Here is a 26200-nt window from a genome sequence, read left to right as displayed (position 1 = left end):
GGACCGCTACCGGCGCTAGGATTCAGGTCGGCTTAAGGCCGCCGGAACCCGTAGCAAGCCAAACATACATCCTGTGAACCTGTTTAATCCCATACATGAACCAAAACATACATAAAAATTAAAACTTTTCTTTCATTCAAACATTTCTTTACCCAGCCTAGCCTGTGCAAGCATAACCATAACATAAACCCCTCATTGGAGTTCTCAACAAATACTCCAATGGGGTACATAACATATATCAGGCTTGGGTTACATAAACATCATAAAACATTTATCTCATGTATTCAAGGGATTACAACAGACTCTAGTCAAGCACACTATAAAACTTACATTACATTACATAACATACTTTTACATTATGAATAAACCATGTCCACAGCTATGCTATTACATAAACTTCTCTTACTCTTCTGACTTCTCTATCTACACGGTACCTGCAAGACTGGGGTTAGGGGAGAGGGGTGAGCTAAAAAGCCCAGTGAGCAAAAGTAAAAACATGATATTAATTCCTCCCTTTTTAGGTATTTTATTCTTCATTTTATTATTATTTATATTTGATTTAGTTCCACACTTTTTAGGTATATTATTATTCATTTTATTATTAACATTAAATAACATAACTTTTACTTTACATGCTTTCATGAAATGCAACACATCACATTTAATCACATAAAGGATGGTATTGTCACCATTAGTCCTCACATCTCCAAGTGCCAGGGGCGTAGAATGGGCCTCGCTGGTCTTTCTCTTACATAACATACATAACATAACATTCCAAAGTGCCAGGGGCGTAGAATGGGCCTCGCTGGTCTTTCTCTTACATAATGCCAGGGGCGTAGAATGGGCCTCACTGGTCTTCCATAACATATCATCATAACATAACATTAGAGGACTATGGATCACCCAATAACCATCCACATCAACATCAAATTATGCAATGCAACATATTCGTGAATTTCTAATGCAAACATCCTGAACATCACATGGCATTAATGATGCATGAGTATGCTATCAGATTCATTCATTTGTTCATTTATTCATTACTTAAAAACTTAGGGAATAATCCCACTCACCTGGTGACTGAAGCTTTAACGACGGACTCTGAAAGACTATCTCACAACCGGGGGTCACGGGTCCTCGGGTCCGAACCTACACAGGTGGACTCAAATGAGGCACCAAACAACAAGAACATAACTCTAAACATACCCCCAAAAACTTCCTAAAAACACCTCAAAACATCCCTAGAAAACATGCAAGAAAAGGCTGGGAAGGGCACTTTCGGCGGCACCTTCGGCGGCCGAAAGTCCCTCCAGAGCCGAAAGTCAGGCAGGTTCGGCGGCACCTTCGGCGGCCGAAACTCCCAGACAGAGACGAAACTCATGCATGTTCGGCGGCACCTTCGGCGGCCGAAAGTCTCGGACAGAGCCGAAACTCAAACTTTCGGGGGCAGGCTTCGGCAGCCTAAAGCTGCCTCCCAAGCTGGTTCGGCGGCCGAAAGTACCTTCGGCTGCCGAACCTGGTTTCTGCCAAAGGGCAGAAACTTGGTTCCTCTTGCCCAAAACAACCCCCTACACAACCAATCATGCATAAACCTATTCTACAACAAGCATACTCAAGCATACAAACTCCTAGGGGCCTCCAACAAGCTTAAACCCCAACTACAACACACAAGCAAGCCACATTGCACATAAACACACATTAAACCATGGATTTTTCATAAAAACTCATCAAGCCTACTCATGCATTTCTACCCCAAAAACTTGCATAAAACTTACTTAAAACACATATAGAACTAGAGATCGGCTCTTACCTCTTGAAGATCGAGAGAGAAACGATCCTAGCTCGAAGATGGGGAGATTCGAGTTCTTGAACCTCAAAGCTCCAAAACTTGCTTAAACTTTAAAACTCTTCAAAAACAAGATATAACTTGTTAAGATCTAAAGGATTTGAGGGAAAACACTTAAAATGACCATAGGAGGGCTAAAGCTTACCGTCGGCCAAAATGGGAGAGAAAACCTCGCCTGTTTCGGTCACGGGGTCTCTTATAGGACAGGTTCTGCCACCTTTCGGCGGCCTAACGTGCCCCCACATCTCATGCATGTTCGGCGGCCGAACATGAGGTTCGGCGGCCGAACCTTGAGTCTTTCAAACAAGGCTTTCGGAGGCCTAAAGCGCTCCCAAAACCCCACCATGTTCGGCGGCCGAACCTCACTTTCGGCGGCCGAACCTGGCAAAGCCTCCTTTGGTCTTTTTCATTCAAAAACTCAATTTCCTTTTTGTTTAAAACATAAAATACATTAAAAACATTTCATAAAACATGGTTTTACCCTTCTAGAGGTTTCCGACATCCGAGATTCCACCGGACGGTAGGAATTCCGATACCGGAGTCTAGCCGGGTATTACATTCTTCCCCCCTTAAGAACATTCGTCCCCGAATGTTCACCAAACAACACATAACACGGCAAACATATAACATACATACTAAGCACATCAACACATAGGGATCTAACCTTAAAAGAGCTGAGGGTACTGCTGGAGCATAGACTCCCGTGTCTCCCAAGTGCACTCTTCCAAGTTGTGGTGGTTCCACAGGACTTTCACCATCGGGATTTCCTTGTTTCTTAACTTTCTGATCTGCGTGTCTATGATCCGTATTGGCTGTTCGACATAGGTGAGATCCTCTTGGACCTCCACATCAGGCTCACTAAGAACCTTGCTCGGATCTGACACAAACTTCCTCAACATCGAAACATGGAAGACCGGATGGATTCTTGCCATTGAAGCAGGTAAATCTAGCTTGTACGACACATTCCCAATCTTTTGCAAGATTTCAAAGGGTCCGATGTATCGTGGGGCTAGTTTACCTTTCTTCCCGAAGCGAACCACTCCCTTCATTGGAGACACCTTAAGCAATACCAGATCCCCCTCCTGAAATTCTAACTGTCTTCTGCGGATGTCTGCATAACTCCTCTGTCTGCTTGCAGCAGTCTTGATTCTTTCTCTGATTATGGGTACCACCCTGCTGGTAATCTCTACTAGCTCAGGCCCTGCCAAGGCCTTCTCTCCAACTTCCTCCCAGCAAACAGGTGATCTGCACTTCCTTCCGTACAAAGCCTCATATGGAGCCATCCCGATGCTAGCATGATGGCTGTTATTGTAGGCAAACTCCACCAAAGGTAGATGCTGCCTCCAAGAACCGCCAAAGTCCAGCACACACATTCTGAGCATATCCTCGATAGTCTGGATGGTCCTTTCTGACTGTCCATCAGTCTGGGGGTGAAAGGCAGTGCTGAAATCCAATCTAGTACCCATGGCGTTCTGCAGACTCCGCCAAAACCTGGAGGTGAACTGGGGCCCTCTATCTGACACTATCGAAACGGGAACCCCATGCAGCCTGACGATCTCGTCCACATACACCTGCGCCAACTTGTCCACAGAATAGCCGCTCCTGACAGGAATGAAGTGAGCAGATTTGGTGAGTCTGTCCACAATCACCCATATGGAGTCCACTCTGTTGGACGCCGCCGGTAACCCTACTACGAAGTCCATAGCTATATTTTCCCATTTCCATTCTGGAATAGGTAGCGGGTTAAGCATTCCAGCCGGCTTCTGATGTTCCAGCTTCACCCTCTGACACACTTCGCAGGCTGACACGAACTGTGCCACTTCTTTCTTCATTGCTGGCCACCAATAAACTTTCTTTAAATCTTGATACATCTTGGTGGCTCCGGGGTGAATGCTGTATCTTGCATTATGAGCCTCTCTCATAATGTCTCCTTTTAGCCCTATGTCGTCTGGTACACATAATCGACTCCCATAGCGGAGGATCCCTTTACTGTCGAATCTGAACTCACTATCATTGCCTGACTGAACAGTCCTGGCAATCTTTACTAACTCGGGGTCCTCATGCTGTTTCTGAGCAACTTGCTCAAGGAACACGGGTGTCACTTTCATCTGAGCCAACAAGGCACCTGTACCCGACAACTCTAACTGCAGCCCTTCTTCGATGAGCTTGTAGAACTCCTTTACTACTGGTCTTCGTTCTGCCGTGATGTGGGATAGACTGCCGAGTGATTTCCGGCTTAAGGCATCAGCTACTACATTAGCCTTACCCGGATGATACTGGATTTTGCAATCGTAGTCACTGAGCAGTTCTACCCATCTTCTCTGTCTCAAATTCAAATCTCTTTGACTCAGGATGTGCTGCAGGCTCTTATGATCTGTAAAGATCTCACATTTTACCCCATAGAGGTAGTGCCTCCACATCTTGAGTGCAAAGATTACCGCTGCCATCTCAAGGTCATGTGTGGGGTAATTCAACTCATGCTTCTTCAGCTGCCTAGAAGCATAAGCAATCACCCTCTCATTCTGCATCAGTACACAACCCAGTCCCACACGGGATGCATCACAAAAGACTGTAAAGTCCTCATCACCAGATGGCAGAGCTAAAACTGGTGCTGAAGTCAACCTCTTCTTAAGCTCTTCAAAACTCTCTTCGCACTGGTCGGTCCACAGAAATTTCTGATTCTTCCTGGTTAACCTGGTCAGAGGAGCTGCTATCTTTGAGAAGTCCTGAACGAACCTCCTGTAGTAACCAGCCAAACCCAAGAAACTTCTAATCTCTGTCACTGAAGTGGGTCTAGGCCAGTTAGCCACAGTTTCTGTCTTCTTGGGGTCCACCTCAATACCATTCTCTGACACTACATGCCCCAAGAACGAAATACTCCTCAGCCAGAACTCACATTTAGAGAACTTGGCATACAAGCCATGTTCCCTCAAAGTCTGCAAGACCAACCGCAGATGATGGGCATGCTCTTCTGCATTCCTGGAATACACTAAGATATCATCTATGAAGACAATAACGAAGTGATCCAGGTATTGGCTAAATACTCTGTTCATGAGATCCATGAATGCTGCAGGGGCGTTTGTTAACCCGAACGGCATCACTAGGAACTCATAGTGCCCATATCTGGTTCTGAAAGCTGTCTTTGGCACGTCTTCATCTCTTATCCTCAGCTGATGATACCCAGATCTCAGATCTATTTTGGAGAAACAACCTGCTCCTGCTAGCTGGTCGAATAGATCATCGATCCTAGGCAACGGGTACTTGTTCTTGGTAGTGACCTTGTTCAACTGTCTGTAGTCGATACAAAGTCTAAGGGATCCATCCTTCTTTTTCACGAACAACACTGGAGCACCCCAGGGTGAGGTACTCGGTCGGATGAAACCCTTATCTACCAGCTCCTGCAACTGTTCTTTAAGCTCTTTCAGCTCTGCTGGCGCCATCCTGTAGGGAGGAATAGAGATCGGTCTGGTTCCTGGCATCAATTCTATCTCGAACTCTATCTCCCTAGGAGGCGGTAAACCTGGCAGTTCGTCTGGGAAGACATCTAAGAACTCTCTAACCACAGGCACCGAGGCGGGCTCTCTGACATCTCTATCTAGCTCTCTCACATGAGCTAGGTAACCCTGACAACCCCTCCTGAGCAGCCTACGAGCCTGTAGGGCTGATATCAAACCTCTAGGTGTACTCCCCCTGTCTCCTCTAAAGACAACCTCTGACCCATTCTGACATCTGAACTTAACTACCTTGTCTCTGCAATCCAAGGTAGCACCATGGGTAGATAGCCAATCCATCCCTAGAATGACGTCAAAATCTGTCAAGTCTAGAACCACTAGGTCGGCGGATAGGCATCTTCCCTCTATGAAAACTGGACTGTACTGGCAGACTGACTCTGCCACTGACGGGTCACACTTGGGTCCACTGACCCATAGGGGACACTCTAACCCAGAGACCATCAAACCCAACCTCTCGACCGCTCTCGGAGAAACAAAAGAATGGGATGCACCCGGGTCCATTAAGGCATAAGCATCTGAACAACCAATGATGATATTACCTGACACCACGGTGTTGGATGCGTTTGCCTCCTGCTGTGTCATAGTGAAGATCCGTGCTGGAGCTGACGGACCTTCCCCTCTGTAAGCTGATGAAGAAGAGGCTGACCCTCTCCCTCGGCCTCTGCCACTGGCCTGTGTCGCGGCTGAAGCTGCTGGCTGTGCCACACTACCCGAAGTAGTCTGCTGGGGCCGTGCCATAGGAACTGCTCTAGGACACTCCATGGACATGTGTCCCTCCTGCCCACACCTGTAGCAGGCTGTTGTCCCAAAACGGCATACCCCTCTGTGTAGCTTACCACACCGTGCACACACTGCATTATCAGCACCAGAGCTTGAGCCACTTCCTAGTCCCAGACCTGATTTGATCTTGCTCCAGAACTTACTCTTCTTTGGTTTCTTAGTGGTACTGCTCCACTTCTTACTAGCTGAACTCAAGGATGAAGGATCTATCCTTCCCCCACCTGGGGTCTTAGAACCTGAAGGCTGTGTCACTGACTGCTTAACAGTCCCCTCGATGATTGCACTAGCCTCCATTCTCCTGGCCATGTCTACAATGGCATGGAAACTTTCTCTATCAGCTGACTGAACCAAGGAGGAATACCTGGAATGGAGCCTCATGATATACCTCCTCGACTTCTTCGAATCTGTGTCCAGATGTTGCCCAGCAAACGGCAACAACTCTAAGAATCTATCGGTGTACTCATCGACACCCATTTCATCTGTCTGCTTCAGCTGTTCAAACTCAATCATCTTCAGTTCCCTGGAACTGTCAGGGAAAGCCCATCCTGCGAACTCATTCGCAAACTCCTCCCATGAAAGACTGTCCACCCTTGGTTTCACATAGCCCTTGAACCACTCACGGGCCTTTTTGCATTTCAGGGTGAAACCAGCCATCTGAATGGCTCTGCTGTCATCAGCACCTATCTCATCTGTAATTGTTTTGACCTTCTCCAGGTACACAAACGGATCATCACCTGTATCAAACTGGGGAGCACCCAACTTCATGTAGTCGGTCATCTTGGCCTTGCTCCCTCTAGATGAGGTAGGTTGAGGTCTTTGGGTTTCTGGAACTGTGGGTTCTGCTGGTGGTGGTGGTGCGACATCCCCTGGGATAGGGTTTGCTGTGCCTGGATGGAAGGATGGAGGTGGGTACATAGGGTACTGTGGATACTGTGGGTAGAAAGGTGGGTATGGCATGTGAGAAGGGTAAGGATTAAAACTGGGGTAATCCGATGTACTTTCCATCGAATACCCGGGGTATGGTGAAAAAGGTGGGTACTGGGGTGGTGGAACAAACCCCGAGGCCTGAGTGCCTCCCTGTGACTCACCCATGCCCTCTTCTGGCATGTTTACACCAAGGTTACCGTCCCTCCTCTGCTCCACATCCATCTCTTCTTCCCCATCAACTGACATTCTTTCTTGCACTGTACCCCTTACTGATCTGCTTCTACCCAGATCCAAGGACCTTCTAGGGTCCCTCACTGCTCTGTCCCTGTTGGACCTGCTTGACATCGCCCTTGGCAATGCTGGAGGACGGGCGCTCGTGCCCTCATCCTCCGGTGGTACTCTAGTCAATCTAGCTGATCGACGAGTTCCTCGCATTCTGTTTACTGAAAAACAGCACAGATAACAAAACATTAGCATCAAATGGTTCATGTGGAAACACATGAACCCTCATCACATACATATCACATAAACATATCTCATGGCATATCATACTTTCATGCAAGACAGGACTCGACATCCTATCCTAGTGGACATGATTTCCTATTGTGCTTGACCTTTCTATCACATCTATGAGCCCGACACTCTAGGTCCGACCATATGAACCTAGGGCTCTGATACCATTCTGTAACGACCCGGAAACCGGACCGCTACCGGCGCTAGGATTCAGGTCGGCTTAAGGCCGCCGGAACCCGTAGCAAGCCAAACATACATCCTGTGAACCTGTTTAATCCCATACATGAACCAAAACATACATAAAAATTAAAACTTTTCTTTCATTCAAACATTTCTTTACCCAGCCTAGCCTGTGCAAGCATAACCATAACATAAACCCCTCATTGGAGTTCTCAACAAATACTCCAATGGGGTACATAACATATATCAGGCTTGGGTTACATAAACATCATAAAACATTTATCTCATGTATTCAAGGGATTACAACAGACTCTAGTCAAGCACACTATAAAACTTACATTACATTACATAACATACTTTTACATTATGAATAAACCATGTCCACAGCTATGCTATTACATAAACTTCTCTTACTCTTCTGACTTCTCTATCTACACGGTACCTGCAAGACTGGGGTTAGGGGAGAGGGGTGAGCTAAAAAGCCCAGTGAGCAAAAGTAAAAACATGATATTAATTCCTCCCTTTTTAGGTATTTTATTCTTCATTTTATTATTATTTATATTTGATTTAGTTCCACACTTTTTAGGTATATTATTATTCATTTTATTATTAACATTAAATAACATAACTTTTACTTTACATGCTTTCATGAAATGCAACACATCACATTTAATCACATAAAGGATGGTATTGTCACCATTAGTCCTCACATCTCCAAGTGCCAGGGGCGTAGAATGGGCCTCGCTGGTCTTTCTCTTACATAACATACATAACATAACATTCCAAAGTGCCAGGGGCGTAGAATGGGCCTCGCTGGTCTTTCTCTTACATAATGCCAGGGGCGTAGAATGGGCCTCACTGGTCTTCCATAACATATCATCATAACATAACATTAGAGGACTATGGATCACCCAATAACCATCCACATCAACATCAAATTATGCAATGCAACATATTCGTGAATTTCTAATGCAAACATCCTGAACATCACATGGCATTAATGATGCATGAGTATGCTATCAGATTCATTCATTTGTTCATTTATTCATTACTTAAAAACTTAGGGAATAATCCCACTCACCTGGTGACTGAAGCTTTAACGACGGACTCTGAAAGACTATCTCACAACCGGGGGTCACGGGTCCTCGGGTCCGAACCTACACAGGTGGACTCAAATGAGGCACCAAACAACAAGAACATAACTCTAAACATACCCCCAAAAACTTCCTAAAAACACCTCAAAACATCCCTAGAAAACATGCAAGAAAAGGCTGGGAAGGGCACTTTCGGCGGCACCTTCGGCGGCCGAAAGTCCCTCCAGAGCCGAAAGTCAGGCAGGTTCGGCGGCACCTTCGGCGGCCGAAACTCCCAGACAGAGACGAAACTCATGCATGTTCGGCGGCACCTTCGGCGGCCGAAAGTCTCGGACAGAGCCGAAACTCAAACTTTCGGGGGCAGGCTTCGGCAGCCTAAAGCTGCCTCCCAAGCTGGTTCGGCGGCCGAAAGTACCTTCGGCTGCCGAACCTGGTTTCTGCCAAAGGGCAGAAACTTGGTTCCTCTTGCCCAAAACAACCCCCTACACAACCAATCATGCATAAACCTATTCTACAACAAGCATACTCAAGCATACAAACTCCTAGGGGCCTCCAACAAGCTTAAACCCCAACTACAACACACAAGCAAGCCACATTGCACATAAACACACATTAAACCATGGATTTTTCATAAAAACTCATCAAGCCTACTCATGCATTTCTACCCCAAAAACTTGCATAAAACTTACTTAAAACACATATAGAACTAGAGATCGGCTCTTACCTCTTGAAGATCGAGAGAGAAACGATCCTAGCTCGAAGATGGGGAGATTCGAGTTCTTGAACCTCAAAGCTCCAAAACTTGCTTAAACTTTAAAACTCTTCAAAAACAAGATATAACTTGTTAAGATCTAAAGGATTTGAGGGAAAACACTTAAAATGACCATAGGAGGGCTAAAGCTTACCGTCGGCCGAAATGGGAGAGAAAACCTCGCCTGTTTCGGTCACGGGGTCTCTTATAGGACAGGTTCTGCCACCTTTCGGCGGCCTAACGTGCCCCCACATCTCATGCATGTTCGGCGGCCGAACATGAGGTTCGGCGGCCGAACCTTGAGTCTTTCAAACAAGGCTTTCGGAGGCCTAAAGCGCTCCCAAAACCCCACCATGTTCGGCGGCCGAACCTCACTTTCGGCGGCCGAACCTGGCAAAGCCTCCTTTGGTCTTTTTCATTCAAAAACTCAATTTCCTTTTTGTTTAAAACATAAAATACATTAAAAACATTTCATAAAACATGGTTTTACCCTTCTAGAGGTTTCCGACATCCGAGATTCCACCGGACGGTAGGAATTCCGATACCGGAGTCTAGCCGGGTATTACAGTCTGGCTGGCCTATGAAGGATTCAGAGGAGTCCGGTTGGCCTACAAAAAATCTGGAACAAGTTGGAGTCTGTTAGAATGGGCCAGAAGCTTTTAAAGACCTGCAGGGCAGCAGGTCCTCTCTAGGCAGGATGGATCCCACGAACTAGTTGGCCAACAAAATCCAGAATTCTCAGGGGTGTGAAATTACGGTTTAATCCCTAAATATTCTGGAAGGAGAATTCTGGCCACAAATTGGAGAAGCCTTTCTCACCACATGTTGAGAAGGTGGAGTTGCCTATAAATAAGTGATCTCTTGCAGACAGAAGAAGCCCCCTCCCAATTTTGAAGTCTCCCTTCCCTGTTTTGAGAGTCTCTCAGCAGAAAGAAGTGCACAGTAGCTATTCTGCCAGCTAGGGAGCAGAATGTTGCTGGCCAGCCAAGTGGGGAACATCAGTGGCTGGCCAGCCAGCCAAGCAGTAGGCAACAACAATCTAAGTGGGCAGTAGCCACTCCAACAGTAGAGAGTGGTGAGCTACCTATGTACCCCTTTTGTACATGTTGAACTTGAATTGTAATTGTCTTATTGTTTGAGGGAATGAAACTCTTGATTTTCCTTCCATTTTGTGTTTATGTTGTCATTGTTTTGCCACAAATGTTAGACTTTCGCTGTGCCATTCCGAGGACTAAATGTACAGTCCGATATGGAACTGCCAATGGGGTGAAGGACCGATTTAGTCTTGAGGAAGGTTAAGTACCACACGGGTTTTTGGAGATGAGCATAATTTCTAACCCATTGGCAAGAGACATGTAGGGCTGAGCAGTATTCGGTTCAAACCGAAAAAACCGACCGAACCAAATTAATTTTAAAATTCGGTTCGGTTTTTTATTCAATTCGGTTCAGTTTGGCTTTTAATTTTAAAAATTTTGGTTATTTCGGTTCGGTTCGGTTCGGTTTTTAATTTTAAAAATTTTGGTTATTTCGGTTCGGTTCGGTTTTATCAGAAAAAATCGAAAAAACTGAACCGAACTGATTAGTGATATTAATATATTATTTAAATTATATTAAAATTAAAATATTTTAATTAAATTTTAAAATATTAAAAATAAAGTGTAGAAAATAAAAAAATTATTAAAAATTGAAACTGATCAAACTGAATCAGATCGATTCGGTTCCTGACCAAAATCAATTCGCTTTGATTTTTATAAATACTAAAATTTTAATTTTTAATTTATTTAATTCGGTTTGATTTTGAATCGAACCGACCAAATGCTACATGACAATATGCTTGATTTATCTGTTAACATCCGTGACATTAAAAACATAAAAAAAATGGGTTAACATATATGCCTAAAAGAAAACACAAACATTTGGAAATTTGACTAGGATCTTATGGGTTCAAATCCAAAATCAAGATCTATTGGATTTTAGATTGAGATCTTTCTTTTGAAAAAAATATATTTGGCCTTTAAATTCACTCAAAATTTAAATTTAAAATAAAATAGTAAAAAATTGATCAATTTTAATAAAAATCCAACATGAATGAATTGGATGTATAAAGGAAAGGAAGGAAGGCACATGACGGTTTTCTCTGCTCGTCCAAACAAAACAAGGGCGTTTTCCACTCCCATTCTGCTCTCGCGTACTTTGGGCTTTGATTGGACTTTAATATTTACCAAAACCGTGTGCCCATTTGGATTTCTCAATGCATTCACCTTCCCACGCCACTCCCTTCCAAATTTAATACCACAGCCCCAAAACCATCTACGCCTGGTTCTGGCCTCTGGTTTTCCCAAAACTTTTGGCACCCTTTTCTCATATATAAGCCACTACCCCTGCCCATCTGCTTCATCAAACCATCAATTCTTGATATCTTACGTCTTACATTTCTTCTACTATCAACACTCTCCCTTTTGTTTCTCCATTTCTCTTGCAAAATGCGGTCAGCAAGCAAAGCTTGGATGGTAGCAGCGAGCATTGGAGCGGTGGAGGCACTCAAAGACCAAGGCTTTTGTAGGTGGAACAATGCAATAAGGTCTATTCAACAACATGCCAAGAACCATTTCAGGTCAATCTCTCTGGCCAACAACCTCTCTTCCTCTTCTTCTTCTTCTTCTTCTTCTTCTTCTTCCAGGGGTTCAAGCAAACTCCAGGAAGACAGGGCAAAGCAGTCAGAGGAGTCCCTTAGGAAAGTCATGTACTTGAGTTGTTGGGGTCCCAACTGAGGATTCTTTCTTCTATTTTTAATCAAGTTGGAATAGATTTAGAAAATTCATCTAGCTTGTAATTATAATTGATTTTGTCAAATTTCAAGACCAACACTTCTGGATTAATCTTCTATGTACATGTCATTTCCTTTTTATTTTTCATTATCTTTCTTGGACTTCTGGATCCATGTGGAATTGCCATACAAAGAAGAAAAGCAAAGCTTGAGAAATACTGTCAAGGGACATTTAATTACATGATTCCCATTGATCTTAAGATTGAAATCAGATCCACTGGAGATAGATTATTGGGTGGTAAAATAGGGATGTTGTTGTTGTTGTTTGAGGGTCCTGCAGTGCTTCCTCTAATTGGGTCACAGAGTGTAAATCTGCAAACTGGGCACTGCCCATGGCTTTTCACCCATGGCACAATACATTCCTCATGAAACATATGGTTGCATGGGGTTACCATCACCATCTCTTTAGGCTCAAAATCTTCCAAGCAAACTGCACACCTCTTTCCATCCTCTTCTTTCTCCCTTTCCCTCTCGTTCAGAATCTTTGCAGCTTCATCTCTGTAATACAAGCACAGTCTGCTCGAAATTCTCTTGGGGACAGGATTATAGATTTCTTTCTTCAACTTCTTTAATGCTTTCATTTGCTCATCTTGGGTCAATCGGGAGTCTGCTTGTGTGGAACTAGACCCTTGAGAATACCTTTGCTCCATTAGTCCTGGAGGAGACTCCCTTCCAAGGCCATTGTTGAGGAGAAGAAATGGCCTAAGCGAATGTTCTTGCATAGGAAAACTGCAATTTATTCCATTGACATCAAGAGCTAGTTAGAGAGATTGAAAAAACATTTATATATTTCCATAGATCGCCTATGCAAATGATAAGGAGATTATCCAATAAAAAAGAAAAAAGGATGGGAAAAAAAGAAGGTACCCAAGTAAACGGAAAGGGATCAGTGTATCCTCTGCTGGTGGCCATGGATCATAAGGAACACCTCTGCTTCCATCCTAATACAACAAATCAAGTCTTACGGTTCACCGGCTTTTTCTTTGTTGTGAAAGTTTCATGGGTTCGGATACTTACCGGAGAGACCTGGGGAGGAGGGAGCCTAGGAAGCATTGGAAATGATGAGGGGTAACTCCAGTCAGGGTTGTTAGGAGCATGGAAACCATATTCACGTCCAGTTCTCCGATCCCCTGTTGGGGGTGGGTTGAAATTGTTGTAGCTCCTACTCATGGTAATTTCAGGCTGCTGATAGTTGCAAAATTTTCAGTTCTCATTGCTAAAATATTGGCAGCTCATTGTGTTAAGAGGTTTCCTTCTGCTCTTTAGCTATTTATTCCTTTATTTTGTTGAAAATTTTGCATGCGAATATATCCCTTTTTTTTTGCATGTAAAATCGTATTCTTCCACCATTGAAGAGATGCTTGTCTGGTGGCAGAGAATGACCATTGCAAGGGAGAGAGAGAGATTAAAGAATCTGGCAAAAATGATGTAAGAAAAGAATCTCATTCTATTTATTTGGTCTGCAGCATTTCAGTTTGGAAGTCTTGAAGAATCCATGAATGTGTATTTAAGGGATATATTCTGCTGGTAGATTAATTTATACATAGCCAAGGTGGGCTGGTTGCTGCTCATGGACGACCCACATATCTGCCCATGTCCTCTGCACAACTTGGGCCAAGTCGGCCTGTATAAAAGAAATAGAAAAAAAGAAAAGTTTATTCCATAAATATTGAAATATATATACTAGAAGAAGAGGTTTGGAGTGAGGTTATTATAGATGCAAGTGATTTCAATTTCCACACTAGAAGAAGAGTTGAAATAGAAAAACTAGGTGTTGATTGGGATATAGATTAGAATCCTAATTTAGATTTGGGTTGAATTTTTAAAAGGATTAAATCTTGATGAAGTATTTTATTTAGAATGATAGTGATGGTTATGTGTGGCATTCATCATTTAAACTATCCTTTAAATATATGAATTATGAAATGTAATGTTGATTTGGTCCCATAAGAATATTATATTAAAGATTGCAGATTTTGGCACTGTATATCTTTTGATTAGGTTAGATTTTTATGCTCCATTAGTTCTAGTGGAGGGATCATATAATCAGATAGACATAGTCAGATTTTCAGATTATTTTTGAAATTGGGAGATAAGAGGGGCAAGGTTACAATTGAGAGCCATGTGTACAAGAAGAGGCATCAAATGAGAGCAGAGCAATCATGAAGGATGCATAAAATCATATTTTTAGGAAAATAAAATTACTTAATTTTGAATTAAGAGTCGCAAATTAACAATATATTAAAATATCTAATTTAAAACTTGTAAAATGAATGTGATTTTGAGCTAGTTAATTGTGTATGGTATCATTAAAAAAGTATATTGTCTGTCAGCTAATATAAACAAAATTATAAAGAATTAAATTTATATTTGCTATTAGTTTATAGTATGTAAAGTATAAAATTAAATTCTTTTATGCAATTCGACTTGAAGATTAAAATTAAAATGATGGAAAAAGAAAAAATAAAAAGAGGAAAAAGTGAGCCAACTTACACGTCATGCCCAATAGCCAACTCATAGACTATAAGCAAAGCCAATTAAAGTAGAGCCTCATCATAACACGTGTATCCACCTGGACATCCTACCTTAGGAAAAGACAAAATTACCCCATGTGAATGGCATTACAGGACAAAAATATATTACCTAGAAGAAGGAAAAAAGAGACATAAGTGGTGGACCCAGTTATTAGCGCAAATTTAAAGCAAAAGGACAGAGCTGCTTCCTCACCATTGGCCAGCGGCAGATGAGTCATTATCATCCCTTGGATAAGTTCGCCATCTGTTTCCTTGTTACCTCAGTGCCAGAAATTGAGATACTCACGAATTATCGTGACTTTACATTACCCGCGATATTTAACAGCTCTATTTACATTACTAGTACTAGATGTAGACCCCGCTAGGGTTGGTTCAGCTCTTAACTGGTTTGGTTGGGACTAACCTGAGTTAAACCTATTGGTCCAAGTCAATGGTTTGAAGGCTTCAGCAACTGAAAGCTACACCTAAATAAATTACCACATCGAGCTTGATTAATTAATTCTATTATAACAAATTTAAATAATAAAATGATTCAGTTTATAATAAATTTATGTTTATGAAATAACATATGTTTATAATAAATTAATATTTTTTTTAATATTATTGATTTCAATGAAATTTAAATTCATAATATTCAAATATAACCCACAATTGTAATATATTCAAGTTTGATTCATAATTTCGTTATACAGTTGAGTATAAAATATTATCATTATAATATTTATAATTTTAATATTATATTTTAAATCCATTTCAAAAAAATTATATTTTAAATAAATATAATTTTAAATATTTTATAAAAAATATAAAATATTATTATTATATATAAAATTAAAAAAACTTATTTAATTTTTAAATATTACTATTATTAATAAGTCGGTTACTATTATTAACAAGTCGGTTGATCAATTTTAAAAAATTTATTAAAATATTTTTTTTATTTTTTATTTATTTTTATCATTAAAAATATAATAAAAAATAAATTTATTTTTTATTTTTATTTTATTTAAAGGAGGAAAAAAATGGCTGTTTTATTTATAGAGAAGAAAAATTTATCAACTGACTCATTAATAATTGAAAGAAAAGAAAGAGATGAAAGAATAATTATTTCATGGACAAACAGGAAAAATAAAAGTATTTTAATAGATTTTTAAAATTATAAAAAATAAATTATTAATAATTGTAATACTAAAAAAAAATTTAATAAGAGAGTTTATTAAAAGAAAATTTAAATATTAAAAAATTTCTTTTTTATTTTTATTTATTTTTAATATAATAGAAAACGAAAAGATTATTTTATTGATAAAAAAATTATTTTAATAAAATTTTAAAAATAGAAGAATTAATTTGTTAATGATCATAATATTTAAAAATTAAATAATAAATATTTTTAAAATTAATGAATGTAAATACATTTAAATAATAATAAACATTTTAATGAATTTTTTTCAATGACCTTATCCCTTATTTTATGAGAAGAGATAAGGTCATTGAAATTGAATGTGGGCTTTGCTTATCTTTTCCTTCTAAATTTGTTTTGAAAACGTAGAAACTAATTTTAATTTTCAAAAATTAAAAGTTAAATCTTCATGAATTTAAGTATATTTAAATAATAATAAACAATGTAAATATTTTTAAAATAAATCTAAAAATTAATTTTATTAATTAAATCTCAAGTATACCTATGATATTGTTTGAGGTAGCTTATCCATTATTTTATGAGAAGAGATAAGGTCATTAAAATTGGATGTGGGCTTTGCATGTCTTTTCCTTCTAAATTTCTCAACTTCAACATCATGATAGGTACACAACCTATTAATTCGATAAGAGATAATAATTTATTCGTGTTTTTTTTAATAAAATCATTATCAAATTCTTTTAAAAATTAAATTAATTATAGTCATAAATGTTGTATACCATATAATATAATTTTTAGTATACCAATAGAATACCAAAATGATTTTTAAAAAATTATATAAATTAATACAATATTAGCTTTTGAGTCATTAGCGATATCTCACGAGAAGTCCATTTCTCTCGAGAGATTCCTGATTAGATCACTTCTGAAAACAATCAATAAATCCAAAGATCGAGAAAAGGCCCTCCTCAATTATCATCCCAAAACCACTTGTTGTTTCCTGTTTCCTGTTTTATAAAACCGCTGTTCCCTTCTATAAGAGAACCCTCTTCTCTTTCTCCCGATACCCAATAGCAAGTTACTCTCTATCATCGGAAAATGAGTTACCTGAATCGTGTTTGCATGGCAGCCAGTGTGGCCGTTGTTCAAGGCCATCCAGACCAAGGCCCTAAATGGAGATCCAGCTTGAAGTCTCTGCAGCACGGCAAGAGCAGGCTGTTCTCCACCGGAGCATTGTCGGAGCTCCGGCCACTTGCTGGAGCAGTTGGATCAGAACGCGACGGAGTTCCCGGAAGTCCTCGATTGGACGAAGGAGTAAGGGAAAAAGATGAGTCTTTCCGACAAGTGATGTACCTAAATTGCTGGGGCCAGGGGTGAGCTCAGTCTCAGTCCCGGCATGTGCTCGGATCTTAAGAATTGCACACAGTTGAAAGAGTTTGACTCGGATGCGGGTTGTGAATCGGAGGGAGGTTGCATCGGCGTTGACCGAGTGAGCAGACGAGTTGGGATTTGCAATTGCAAACGCTCGCTTCTTTTGTAAAAAGGGAAAAATGTAAATTTTGTACAGGAGATTGAAAAGGAATGAAGAACGGTTGTGAAAGCTTTGCTCTTGCATATTAAGCTCAAAATTTAACCAATATCAAGCTATTGAAATTATTAAATATTTCTGTGTTGATCACACGATTATTTTCATTTCTGATATGGGGTTGGTCCCAAAGAGAATTGAATCGCAAAACCAGCTATTTTTTCTGCAGGGGGGGGGCAAATACCGTTATGCTGGAACTGAAATTTGTAGTTTTTTTTTTTCTTCCAAATGTCAGTGTGTCCCAGTCCGCATAGCTGATGAAATAGCTTACCTTGACGCAGAAGCTTCTGGGATTTTACCCAAGTGATAAAAGTTCATATATTTGCTTGTGCTTTCAGAAATCTTGAACAATCAGAAGGGATAAATCATGATTATTGAGAACTAATGGTGCTGCCTAAGAAGAACTTAAAAGGTTTACAAGGAAATGGGGATGCTCTCCTTCATAACCCAATTCAAAACGAGACGGTGAGAGAGCCACATTACAGGCATCGAAGCTCCCCACACGCACACTGGCTTTTGAAATCACACACAGGTAATATTATTACACCTATAAATAGGGCGTCCTCTGGTTTCCCAGGTTATGTGGTTTTATCCCATGAACCTACCAACCGTGCTTCCCCAGGGAGAGTAGTGGCAAGGAGAACATTTTGATCATCAACTCACCGTGAAATGGGCAATTGCTGGCTATTTGCATCATCAACTGTGAGCCGAGCTGCAAATTCCAACGGGATTTAAAATACACACCAGAGAAGAGATGAGGCTCAGACAAACTACAAAAGACGTAATAAACTGCCACTGTAGTTAATGTACAGCAATGCAGGAAATTTTTTCCTCGAGTTATAACAAACTACTCCATATTACCATAATAGATTTTGCTTCAGAAGAACATAGAACTGACCTTATCTACAGGGGTTTTGCTAGCAATGGAATCTTACGTTATTCCACCATTCAAGTCTTTCCTAGTTCCCTCACCCAGTAAAGTAAGTTGCTTCTGCAGATCCAGTATATAATCAGCCTGCATCATCCATTCAAATACCCGAAGGAAGAAAATTTGATTGGTGGTAAGAGTTTCCAGAATTGGAGTTCATTCTAAAAGATGGCGCAGAGATATGTTTCATTGATATAAAGCAGAGTAAGAAGCTGTGCAGGATAGTTTTATGATAAGCTAAATACAAAACCCAACTCAGTTAGAGATGACAATAAAAAAAACTTAAACAAAAGTCATCGTAAATCTTAGGCCACGCAAATGTGCTTGTACTAAGCTTGCAGTTCAATTTATTGTTTCATTATTTAGTTATGCCCTTCATGGGATTTCTTATGGTGCATATACCAGAAGATTGCAGAACATGAGAGCATAGTCGTACAATAATTGAAGTACAATGTTGACTGCAGCAGGCTGCTGCATATTTCATGCTGTTTTTTTCTCATAAAGAATTGCAGAAATTAGTCAGTTCAAATATGAACTGTACTTGGTTGGGCCAATAAACTGTATTTAGTTTTGCTCAACAATTATTGCCCAATTACATATTCGAATCCCGTAGAGCTGAAGAAATTTGTCTTAGATGTTTGGGCCCCGAACTATCATAGGCATACTGTTTTTGTTTTTCATCCATCTTCACAGAAAAGCAATGTTATTGAACTTCACCATACTGGCAGTTTGTCAGAAAAATCTCTCTGGAAGTCACATTTCCAAGTGTCAGATTCTGAATTTGCAAGTGTCATGGATACTATATGTTGCCTTCTCAGATTAAATAAAAGACAGCTTAGTTAACAAATCTTTATAACAAGATGACAAAACTATTTCAACAAGTTGGGTGTTTATTTTGACTCTCAAACTGGATCAGTCCAAGAAATGTAAACTAAACTGGAAAAAGCCATTTCAGCCAGAGTGTTTTCACATGCATAGTTAATATAGTGCCGTGCAAGAAATAGCACAAATTACCTGAGTTTTGTTGGTATGACTTGTCAAATGGGCAATCAAGCATTGTTCATGGAAGGCATGCCACATGGAAATACATAGAAGGGAGCCCATTGGTCCTCTTAAGTACAGGCATGAGATGTGGTAGTCCATACCCACAATTAAGATTTTGCACTTACAAACCTGAGATTGAAAATTAGAAAGCATAGTGCTTTATTTCAAAACTTGAGAAAAGCAAGTTGAAATATAAATGATGTCATCTAAAAGAGACCACATTATAAAATAAGTGCATTATGTCACACCCCCACAGTTTTCCCCGGAAATATCCATATTCTTTTGGAAGGAGTTGGCGCTAATCTTGGTGCCGAGTAGGCGGCATAAGGATGGGCTAAGTCATCTCGGAGAAACTAGCTATCGAGTGATATTTTGATAGGCCTACGGAGTATTAACGGGAGCCAACAGGCCTACGGGTGAATTTGAGAGATGGTAGGATGACTGAGACTTTTAGCAATTGACGCTGGTGAGGCAACCTGCTGAGCAAGCGAGCGAAGTCTGCGAGGAAACACTCGGAACTTCGGCAGAGCTAGGTGGGGCCAGAGGATGCCCGGATGGTCGCAAGGCTAGTAAAAGCCCAGATGCTCGGGAGGGCTGGTGAATGCCCAGGAGCTCGGAAGGGCCGGTGAACACCCAGACACTTGGAAGGGCTGGTGAACGCCCCTAAACTCGGAAGGCTAGAAACACTCGGAAACCCTCCAGGATGGTACTGTCGCCCGAGTCTTTGAGAGCAAACTTAGCCAAGCGTTGGATGAGTATTTTGGTCGGGCTGGTCTGCGGAGCGCACGAGAGGAAAGCAAATCAGCGCGCGGCTAGCCCGAGTAAAAGCTGGACTTTGCGAGGATTATCTAGAAGCTGTTGGGGGAGTCTAGCGCCAAAGCTGGAGGTGCGAAAGCAGCTTCTGGAGGAGAAGTTTGGTGGGGACCACAGCTTTCCAGAGTTGTCTCATATTTCATATGGCTTCTATTTCTTTGTATTTTTCTATTATTTTAGGAGATTCTAGAACTTCTCTATACAAACCATAAAAACCTATCTTATATTCATTTGTATAGTTAGAGACAAAGGATAGAATAGAGAGCTAGCCAATACTCTTGTAAAGTACTCTTGTAAATCATTTCGTTGTCATTAATACAAGACACTTCTGCCTTCCATATTTCTTAGTTCTGTTATTTCTCTCAATTCTCTCCATCTTTAGCTTCCGCTAGTAATTGCTTTTGGATAGTTATGTGTGTTGAACTATTGGGCGAGGCTGACTTGATTCGAGGGATTGTACTGAGTGCCGCATGGTTCCACAGCATTCTGGGGCTGTTAGTGTGACCAACAGTTAAGGACCGTGACAAGTATGATGGATATGCGATATGAATAGTTTAGACTTCCAGAGAATTAGAGGGAGCAATTCCAAAGGCAAAATAATTCCATTACAAATGTGCAGATAAAGAAAGAAAACCTTGTCCAAGTATAGTTCAGTTGCCCACACTGAAGTCACTGTTGACTGGCACTTATCATCCTTTGCAAGATTATCTAGTTTCTGCAATAGGAAAGTTCTCAAAGCATTCTGCAGGTAAGCAAAGTGAGCCACATGCAAGCTAGAAATGTGCACACGAGTATATGCAAATTCCAACCAAAAGCATTTCAGTTAATATACATCTATGCATATCTCAATCCCCCTTCCCAAACACTCCCATAGATTATGGTCATCAATTTATAATGAGAATTAAGATTACAAAAGTTTAACATGCATCAACCTTTTGTCAACTTCTAATATATATTACAAGAGTTTTCAATAGCTAACCAAAGTTAAAACCCAAAAACAAACAGATAATTTTGTTTATGATTTGTAAAAATGCATAACAATTTGAAAAGAAAAAGAAAACTAGGGGACTATTAAACAAAACATGAATAATGCTGCACTTACCTGTTCACTTGCACTAATAAACTTCAAATGATTTCCTTAAATGATAATATATAATGATACCAAATTGAGGATGTCGACATGCAAAAGTGAGGAAAAGGAGAGGATTGAGTTTAGCATGTATACCAGAAGAAAACCATGTATTCGGAGATAATTCATCAAGTTACAAGCACAAAAATTCAAAGATGACATATAAACACATCAAAATACGATGACATAATGGAAAAAAGATGTGAAGAACTAAAATTAAGAAACTAGGAACTACTTTTGCATAGAAAGATGCTGCTCTCAAACAAAATCCCTGGAGTAACACAATTCCAGAAACAAGAAAAGTTCTGGAAAGCTTCTTCTAATAGATGTCTGAACTTTATGCAGGCATGCTTTTGAAAATTTTTTGTTAAGAAACTAATGAAGCTTTAGTCAACGTTAAAAATAAAACAGCCTGTAATTTTCTTTCCATGAGGTTCTCTTCAAGTCACCTGCGACAAATATATTTAGTATCCCTGTAGTGGGTCACATCAATTTGCTAAAGCTGCAGCATATTCCTTTATGTTTAGATACACCTTCCTTCTCATTAATAGACATCTATATTATTTCTCAATTCAGAAACATGAAAAAAAATTAAATTCTCTTCCAACAAGAAAACAAAAACAGAAAAGATGAAGTTACCATTAGATACAAACCTGAAATGTAGAATTTTGATCGTATGCATAGAACAAGCCAGCTGTGGCATCAGCACATAATCCAATAATATCTCTTGAAACTGATTCAGATATTTGATCCAACTGAAGTTCCTGTATAATTTGCTCACTAATGTCACAACCTATAAAAAAAATACAAAAGAAATTTACAGAAAGACAGCGAAATTGCTAATACAGAAAATCCAGGGGAAAGTATAAGCCAATTGGAACCATGACTATCAAATAATAAACAATCAAATAAAATTCCTTCTCTGCAGGCCTAAAGTAGAGAAACAAAATTGGCATCATCGAGGATAAAAGATCATAAATGATCTTACAATACAACTTTGTTTCCAATAAGAAGCAAGAAATGACATTCAGGAACTGCCATAGAAAACAGTTCAACTGCATCAGCACCTTCGCATAGTTTTTAGTAGTCCAGAAGACCCTTGTTCCCAACAAAATTTTCATCTCCATTTGGGATAATTACTGAAGAATTTTCCCATAAACAATTGTAACAGAAGATTTTATAACAAAATTACATTTGACACTGAGGACTGAATTAAAACAGTGAAGGAAAGAAAAGTTGAAACTTAAAGGAATCTGAAGAACAAATGATTATGTGGATATAAAGGAAGAAATGAGTCAATATGTCATCCCTTACCTATGCTGTGCTCCAAAATTTAGGCCAACATAGTAGTTACCTGCCCCAGAAAGCCATGCAAAAAGCACAGCTCTTCTTTGCTTTATAAAGAAATGTGGTTCACTGAAAGTTCATCAAAATGGCAGGAAATTTCCAATAAACAGATGTCAGAAATTTCACGAGAAACTAGAAAATAATTTCCAGCCACCTTCTAACCACAGCTTACTTATTAAATAAATTAGTCCCTTTATAACCCAGCTTCTCTAAGTCTAAGCTTCCTTTTCAGATAGCTTGCAGCCATTTTAATGTGAAGAAAAACACTTGCCTATTTGGTATTTCACCAGGCAGTTTCATAAAACACACTGCAGGATCTAAATAACCGGCAAAGGCCATCCAGGTATGCAAAGCAACATAAGTAGCATTATGACAACCATTATAAAAAAAAAAGGGGATTAAAAATTTTAAACAAGTAAAATTTGATCCGTTGAAATTGGGTATTGGAGAATGCTGTAAACTTTGAAGGCATGGAGAATTCTGTTCAAACCTACGTAATTAGCTGTTTCAACAGGTTAATTTCAGTTCAAAGCCTCAGTATATGTACAGGTATTAGAAAGAAACATACCTCTAGATTCCAATTCCAGTAAATGAATCAAGTCGTGTAGGAGTAACAACCACCAAATGCTATCTTGTTGCATTGCTCAAGTACATCTTCACGCATAATAACAACTTCTTAGTTTGAGTTGCACAATTTCATCCAAGAGGCAACTGTCCAGAAGCAACCAGATTATTTATTTTTATCAAAAAGAAGCAACTATTTTAATTTGAAAATAAGGGAAAGAAAAATTTTTAATCTTCAACTTTTCTATATTATCTATAATAATGAGAATCAGGCACTAATCCATGAAATTCACTAGCCAAGAGCCCAAACCAATCAGATACAATGCACAAGAAACATACTACAAATTTTACCTTTACGAAGTAGAATTTTGGGTTGCCTCCTAAATGCAGTATGAAATATATAATGATGAAAAGGAAGAAGCAGCAGCATCCAGAAATTCAATTAATTGAAAACTTCATATACTTCTCCCTCTTATCCTCCTCATCAACAGAAATCGCATGAAGTTGGCCGTCGTCTCTGCCTAGAATAAACTCTTTCGGTGGAAGCTGCATTAAAGCAGATAATTAAACCATAAGCAAATCAATGCCTCCAATCTTTTCAGCTACCGAAAAGAATCGCCCCATCGGAGTTGAGCAGATCGCCGGGAAAGTGGGCAAAGGCGTAACACAGAGTTACTAGTGTGGCGTTACGATGTCGTTTTTCTCTGTGATCTGGGATTAAAACGCACCGTTTCCAACTCCACCTAGACGCTCCAAATGGACCCTAAGCAAGACATTTTTCCTTTAACCAAAGAAACTTTAAATCAAATCGGAGCGTCTATAGAAGCCGTTTGTCATCCAACGGCTTATATTTCAGCACCATCCCCCTTCCCTTCTCCAACGTTAAATCTCCAATATTCTCCATTCGCCTCCCCCTCCAACGGTCAAAAATCTTCAAACACGAATTTCCCTCATTAAAGACATAATCTTTCTCTCTCTCCCTCAATCAGTCTTTATACATTTCCCTATCTGTGATTTGGTGATCTCTCAACAAAAACCCTTCAAGATCAACTCACAATATAAGCACAGGAAGAAAAAACCAATCTTGATCACTGTCAAGAAACACCACTTTCGAAAAAGTAATGAGTATTCTTCACTACCCTGATGAGATTAATGCACCAGAGCTACAGGTGTGGAATAATGCGGCATTTGACAATGGCGAATCAGAGGACTCGCTGCGGATCAAATCTTCTTGGTGGACTCAATCTCTTGAATCCAGTTGCAGCAAGGAGAATCTGAGCCCTGTTTTAGAGAAATCCCCTGTTTCTCTCAGATCTTCGGTATCTTCAATGCCCGTCAAGCCCCTTAACGCCAACAGCCTCATTGCTAACGCGCAAGGGAATCCGTTGAAGCTTGTTTCGAAACCGGGTTCGGTGTCCAAGAATGTGATTCTGGAAGAAGAGAAAAATCGTGATGAGAGAAAGATAGACAAGGAGATAGAAGATATCGAGAAGGAAATTAACCGCTTATCGTCAAGACTCGAAGCGCTTAGGCTGGAAAAGGCGGAGAGGAGTCTGAAAATAGAAAGGAGAGGTAGAATTGTGCCGGCAAAATTCATGGAGCCAAAACAGACGGTCAAAATTGAAGAGCCATTGATTTCTAGTTCGAAAACAACAAAGATTAATCGAAGAGGAGTCAGCTTGGGGCCATCGGAGATATTTTCTGGAGCTAAGTCTCGGTTATTGGGTAAGCAAGAAATAACCCCTGTTCCTACACAGAATCGCAGGAAATCTTGTTTCTGGAAGCTTGAAGAGACCCCCGAGTTGAAAGCAACTAAAGAAAGAGGAAAGAGTTTAAGTCCAAGATCGCGCAAAACTGTTTCCAAGATTCAAGCTCCGAAGATGGCTGCTACTACAGTAGGATCTAAAAAGTTAGCGAAGAAAGAAGATGGTTTTCTTGCATTAATCCAGCCAAAGACATTGTTCAAAGATGGAGAAAAATCAGCGACAAATAAGAAGCCAGTGAAACCCGGAAGGGTTGTGCCAAGTAGGTATAATCAATTTGTCACTAATCTCTCTAATGGGAGTTTAACTTCAAGTGAGGTTCGAAAAAGGTCTCTTCCTGAAAGTGATAAGGAAGATGGCAACAAAAAGCGTGCTTCTCGAGGCAGTGGCGTGAATCAGAGAATCGACAGTATCAAACTGAAGAAGAAGTGGGAGATACCGAGAGAAGTAGTGATGTTCAAAAGCGAAGTTGTGGTGGAGGAATCAGTGCCATCTTTTGCGGTGATGGGCGATGTTTTGCCGAAGATAAAGACTTCCCGATGTGTGAATGAGACTCCAAGGGACTCGGGAGCTGCAAAAAGGGTGGCTGATTTGGTTGGGAAGAAATCGTTCTTTTGCACTGATGAAGAGGAAACAGCAGGGGACTCTGTTTGTCAGGCTCTGAGCTTTGAAGAAGAGGATATGAAGTTTAGTCCACCTTGAATTGCTTTACTGATTAATATTGAAAAGCCATAATTCTTGTTATGGGCTTGCTTGTCTAAATGGGTTATAAGTTTTCTTTCCCCCAAGTTATTTGATTTCTGCTATGCAATAATGGGATAAGCTTGTCTCTTGCTTTTGTTGATGATAACTATGTTTCAACCTTCATGCCTATGTGCTGTTAAATATTGCAATGATATCATATTCTGCGTTCAATTTTTGTGGT

The 26200-nt window shown here is 40.1% G+C and overlaps 4 protein-coding genes across 13 annotated transcripts; 2 read left to right on the top strand and 2 right to left on the bottom strand.

The window, feature by feature from the left end:
- Positions 1 to 11831: 11831 nt before the first annotated feature.
- Positions 11832 to 12532, top strand: LOC122721453. Its single transcript, XM_043949175.1, has one exon. It carries the CDS (start codon positions 12087 to 12089, stop codon positions 12372 to 12374), a length of 288 nt encoding a protein of 95 aa, XP_043805110.1. The 5' UTR covers positions 11832 to 12086; the 3' UTR covers positions 12375 to 12532.
- On the bottom strand, positions 12472 to 14028 carry LOC110629057 (RING-H2 finger protein ATL3). The gene is made up of 3 exons (XM_021775904.2): positions 13448 to 14028; positions 13298 to 13371; positions 12472 to 13159 (listed from the first exon to the last, which is right to left on the bottom strand). Exons 1-3 carry the CDS (start codon positions 13598 to 13600, stop codon positions 12607 to 12609), a joined length of 780 nt encoding a protein of 259 aa, XP_021631596.1. The 5' UTR covers positions 13601 to 14028; the 3' UTR covers positions 12472 to 12606.
- A 3961-nt stretch (positions 14029 to 17989) lies between these two features.
- On the bottom strand, positions 17990 to 24315 carry LOC110629926 (vacuolar sorting protein 18). 10 transcript variants are annotated; one of them, XR_006348222.1, is made up of 8 exons: positions 23864 to 24315; positions 23517 to 23659; positions 22255 to 22394; positions 21107 to 21187; positions 19630 to 19788; positions 19250 to 19361; positions 18586 to 18702; positions 17990 to 18399 (listed from the first exon to the last, which is right to left on the bottom strand). XR_006348222.1 is itself a non-coding variant. In XM_021777140.2 (7 exons), the coding sequence occupies exons 2-6, from the start codon at positions 23587 to 23589 to the stop codon at positions 18619 to 18621; spliced, it is 537 nt and encodes a 178-aa protein (XP_021632832.1). In that variant the 5' UTR covers positions 23590 to 23659; positions 23864 to 24315; the 3' UTR covers positions 17990 to 18399; positions 18586 to 18618. The 10 variants fall into 10 exon arrangements, 6 of the variants coding, with proteins under 6 accessions (XP_021632832.1, XP_021632834.1, XP_043805433.1 ...); XR_006348223.1 differs by having other exon boundaries at positions 18586 to 18678; XR_002490318.2 differs by having other exon boundaries at positions 18586 to 19425.
- A 117-nt stretch (positions 24316 to 24432) lies between these two features.
- On the top strand, positions 24433 to 26190 carry LOC110629925. The gene has a single exon (XM_021777139.2). It carries the CDS (start codon positions 24634 to 24636, stop codon positions 25975 to 25977), a length of 1344 nt encoding a protein of 447 aa, XP_021632831.1. The 5' UTR covers positions 24433 to 24633; the 3' UTR covers positions 25978 to 26190.
- The last annotated feature ends 10 nt before the right edge of the window (positions 26191 to 26200 follow it).

This window comes from Manihot esculenta, chromosome 13, assembly GCF_001659605.2.
Source record: "Manihot esculenta cultivar AM560-2 chromosome 13, M.esculenta_v8, whole genome shotgun sequence".
Taxonomy (NCBI): domain Eukaryota; kingdom Viridiplantae; phylum Streptophyta; class Magnoliopsida; order Malpighiales; family Euphorbiaceae; genus Manihot; species Manihot esculenta.
This window is presented reverse-complemented; position numbering and strand designations above follow the sequence as displayed.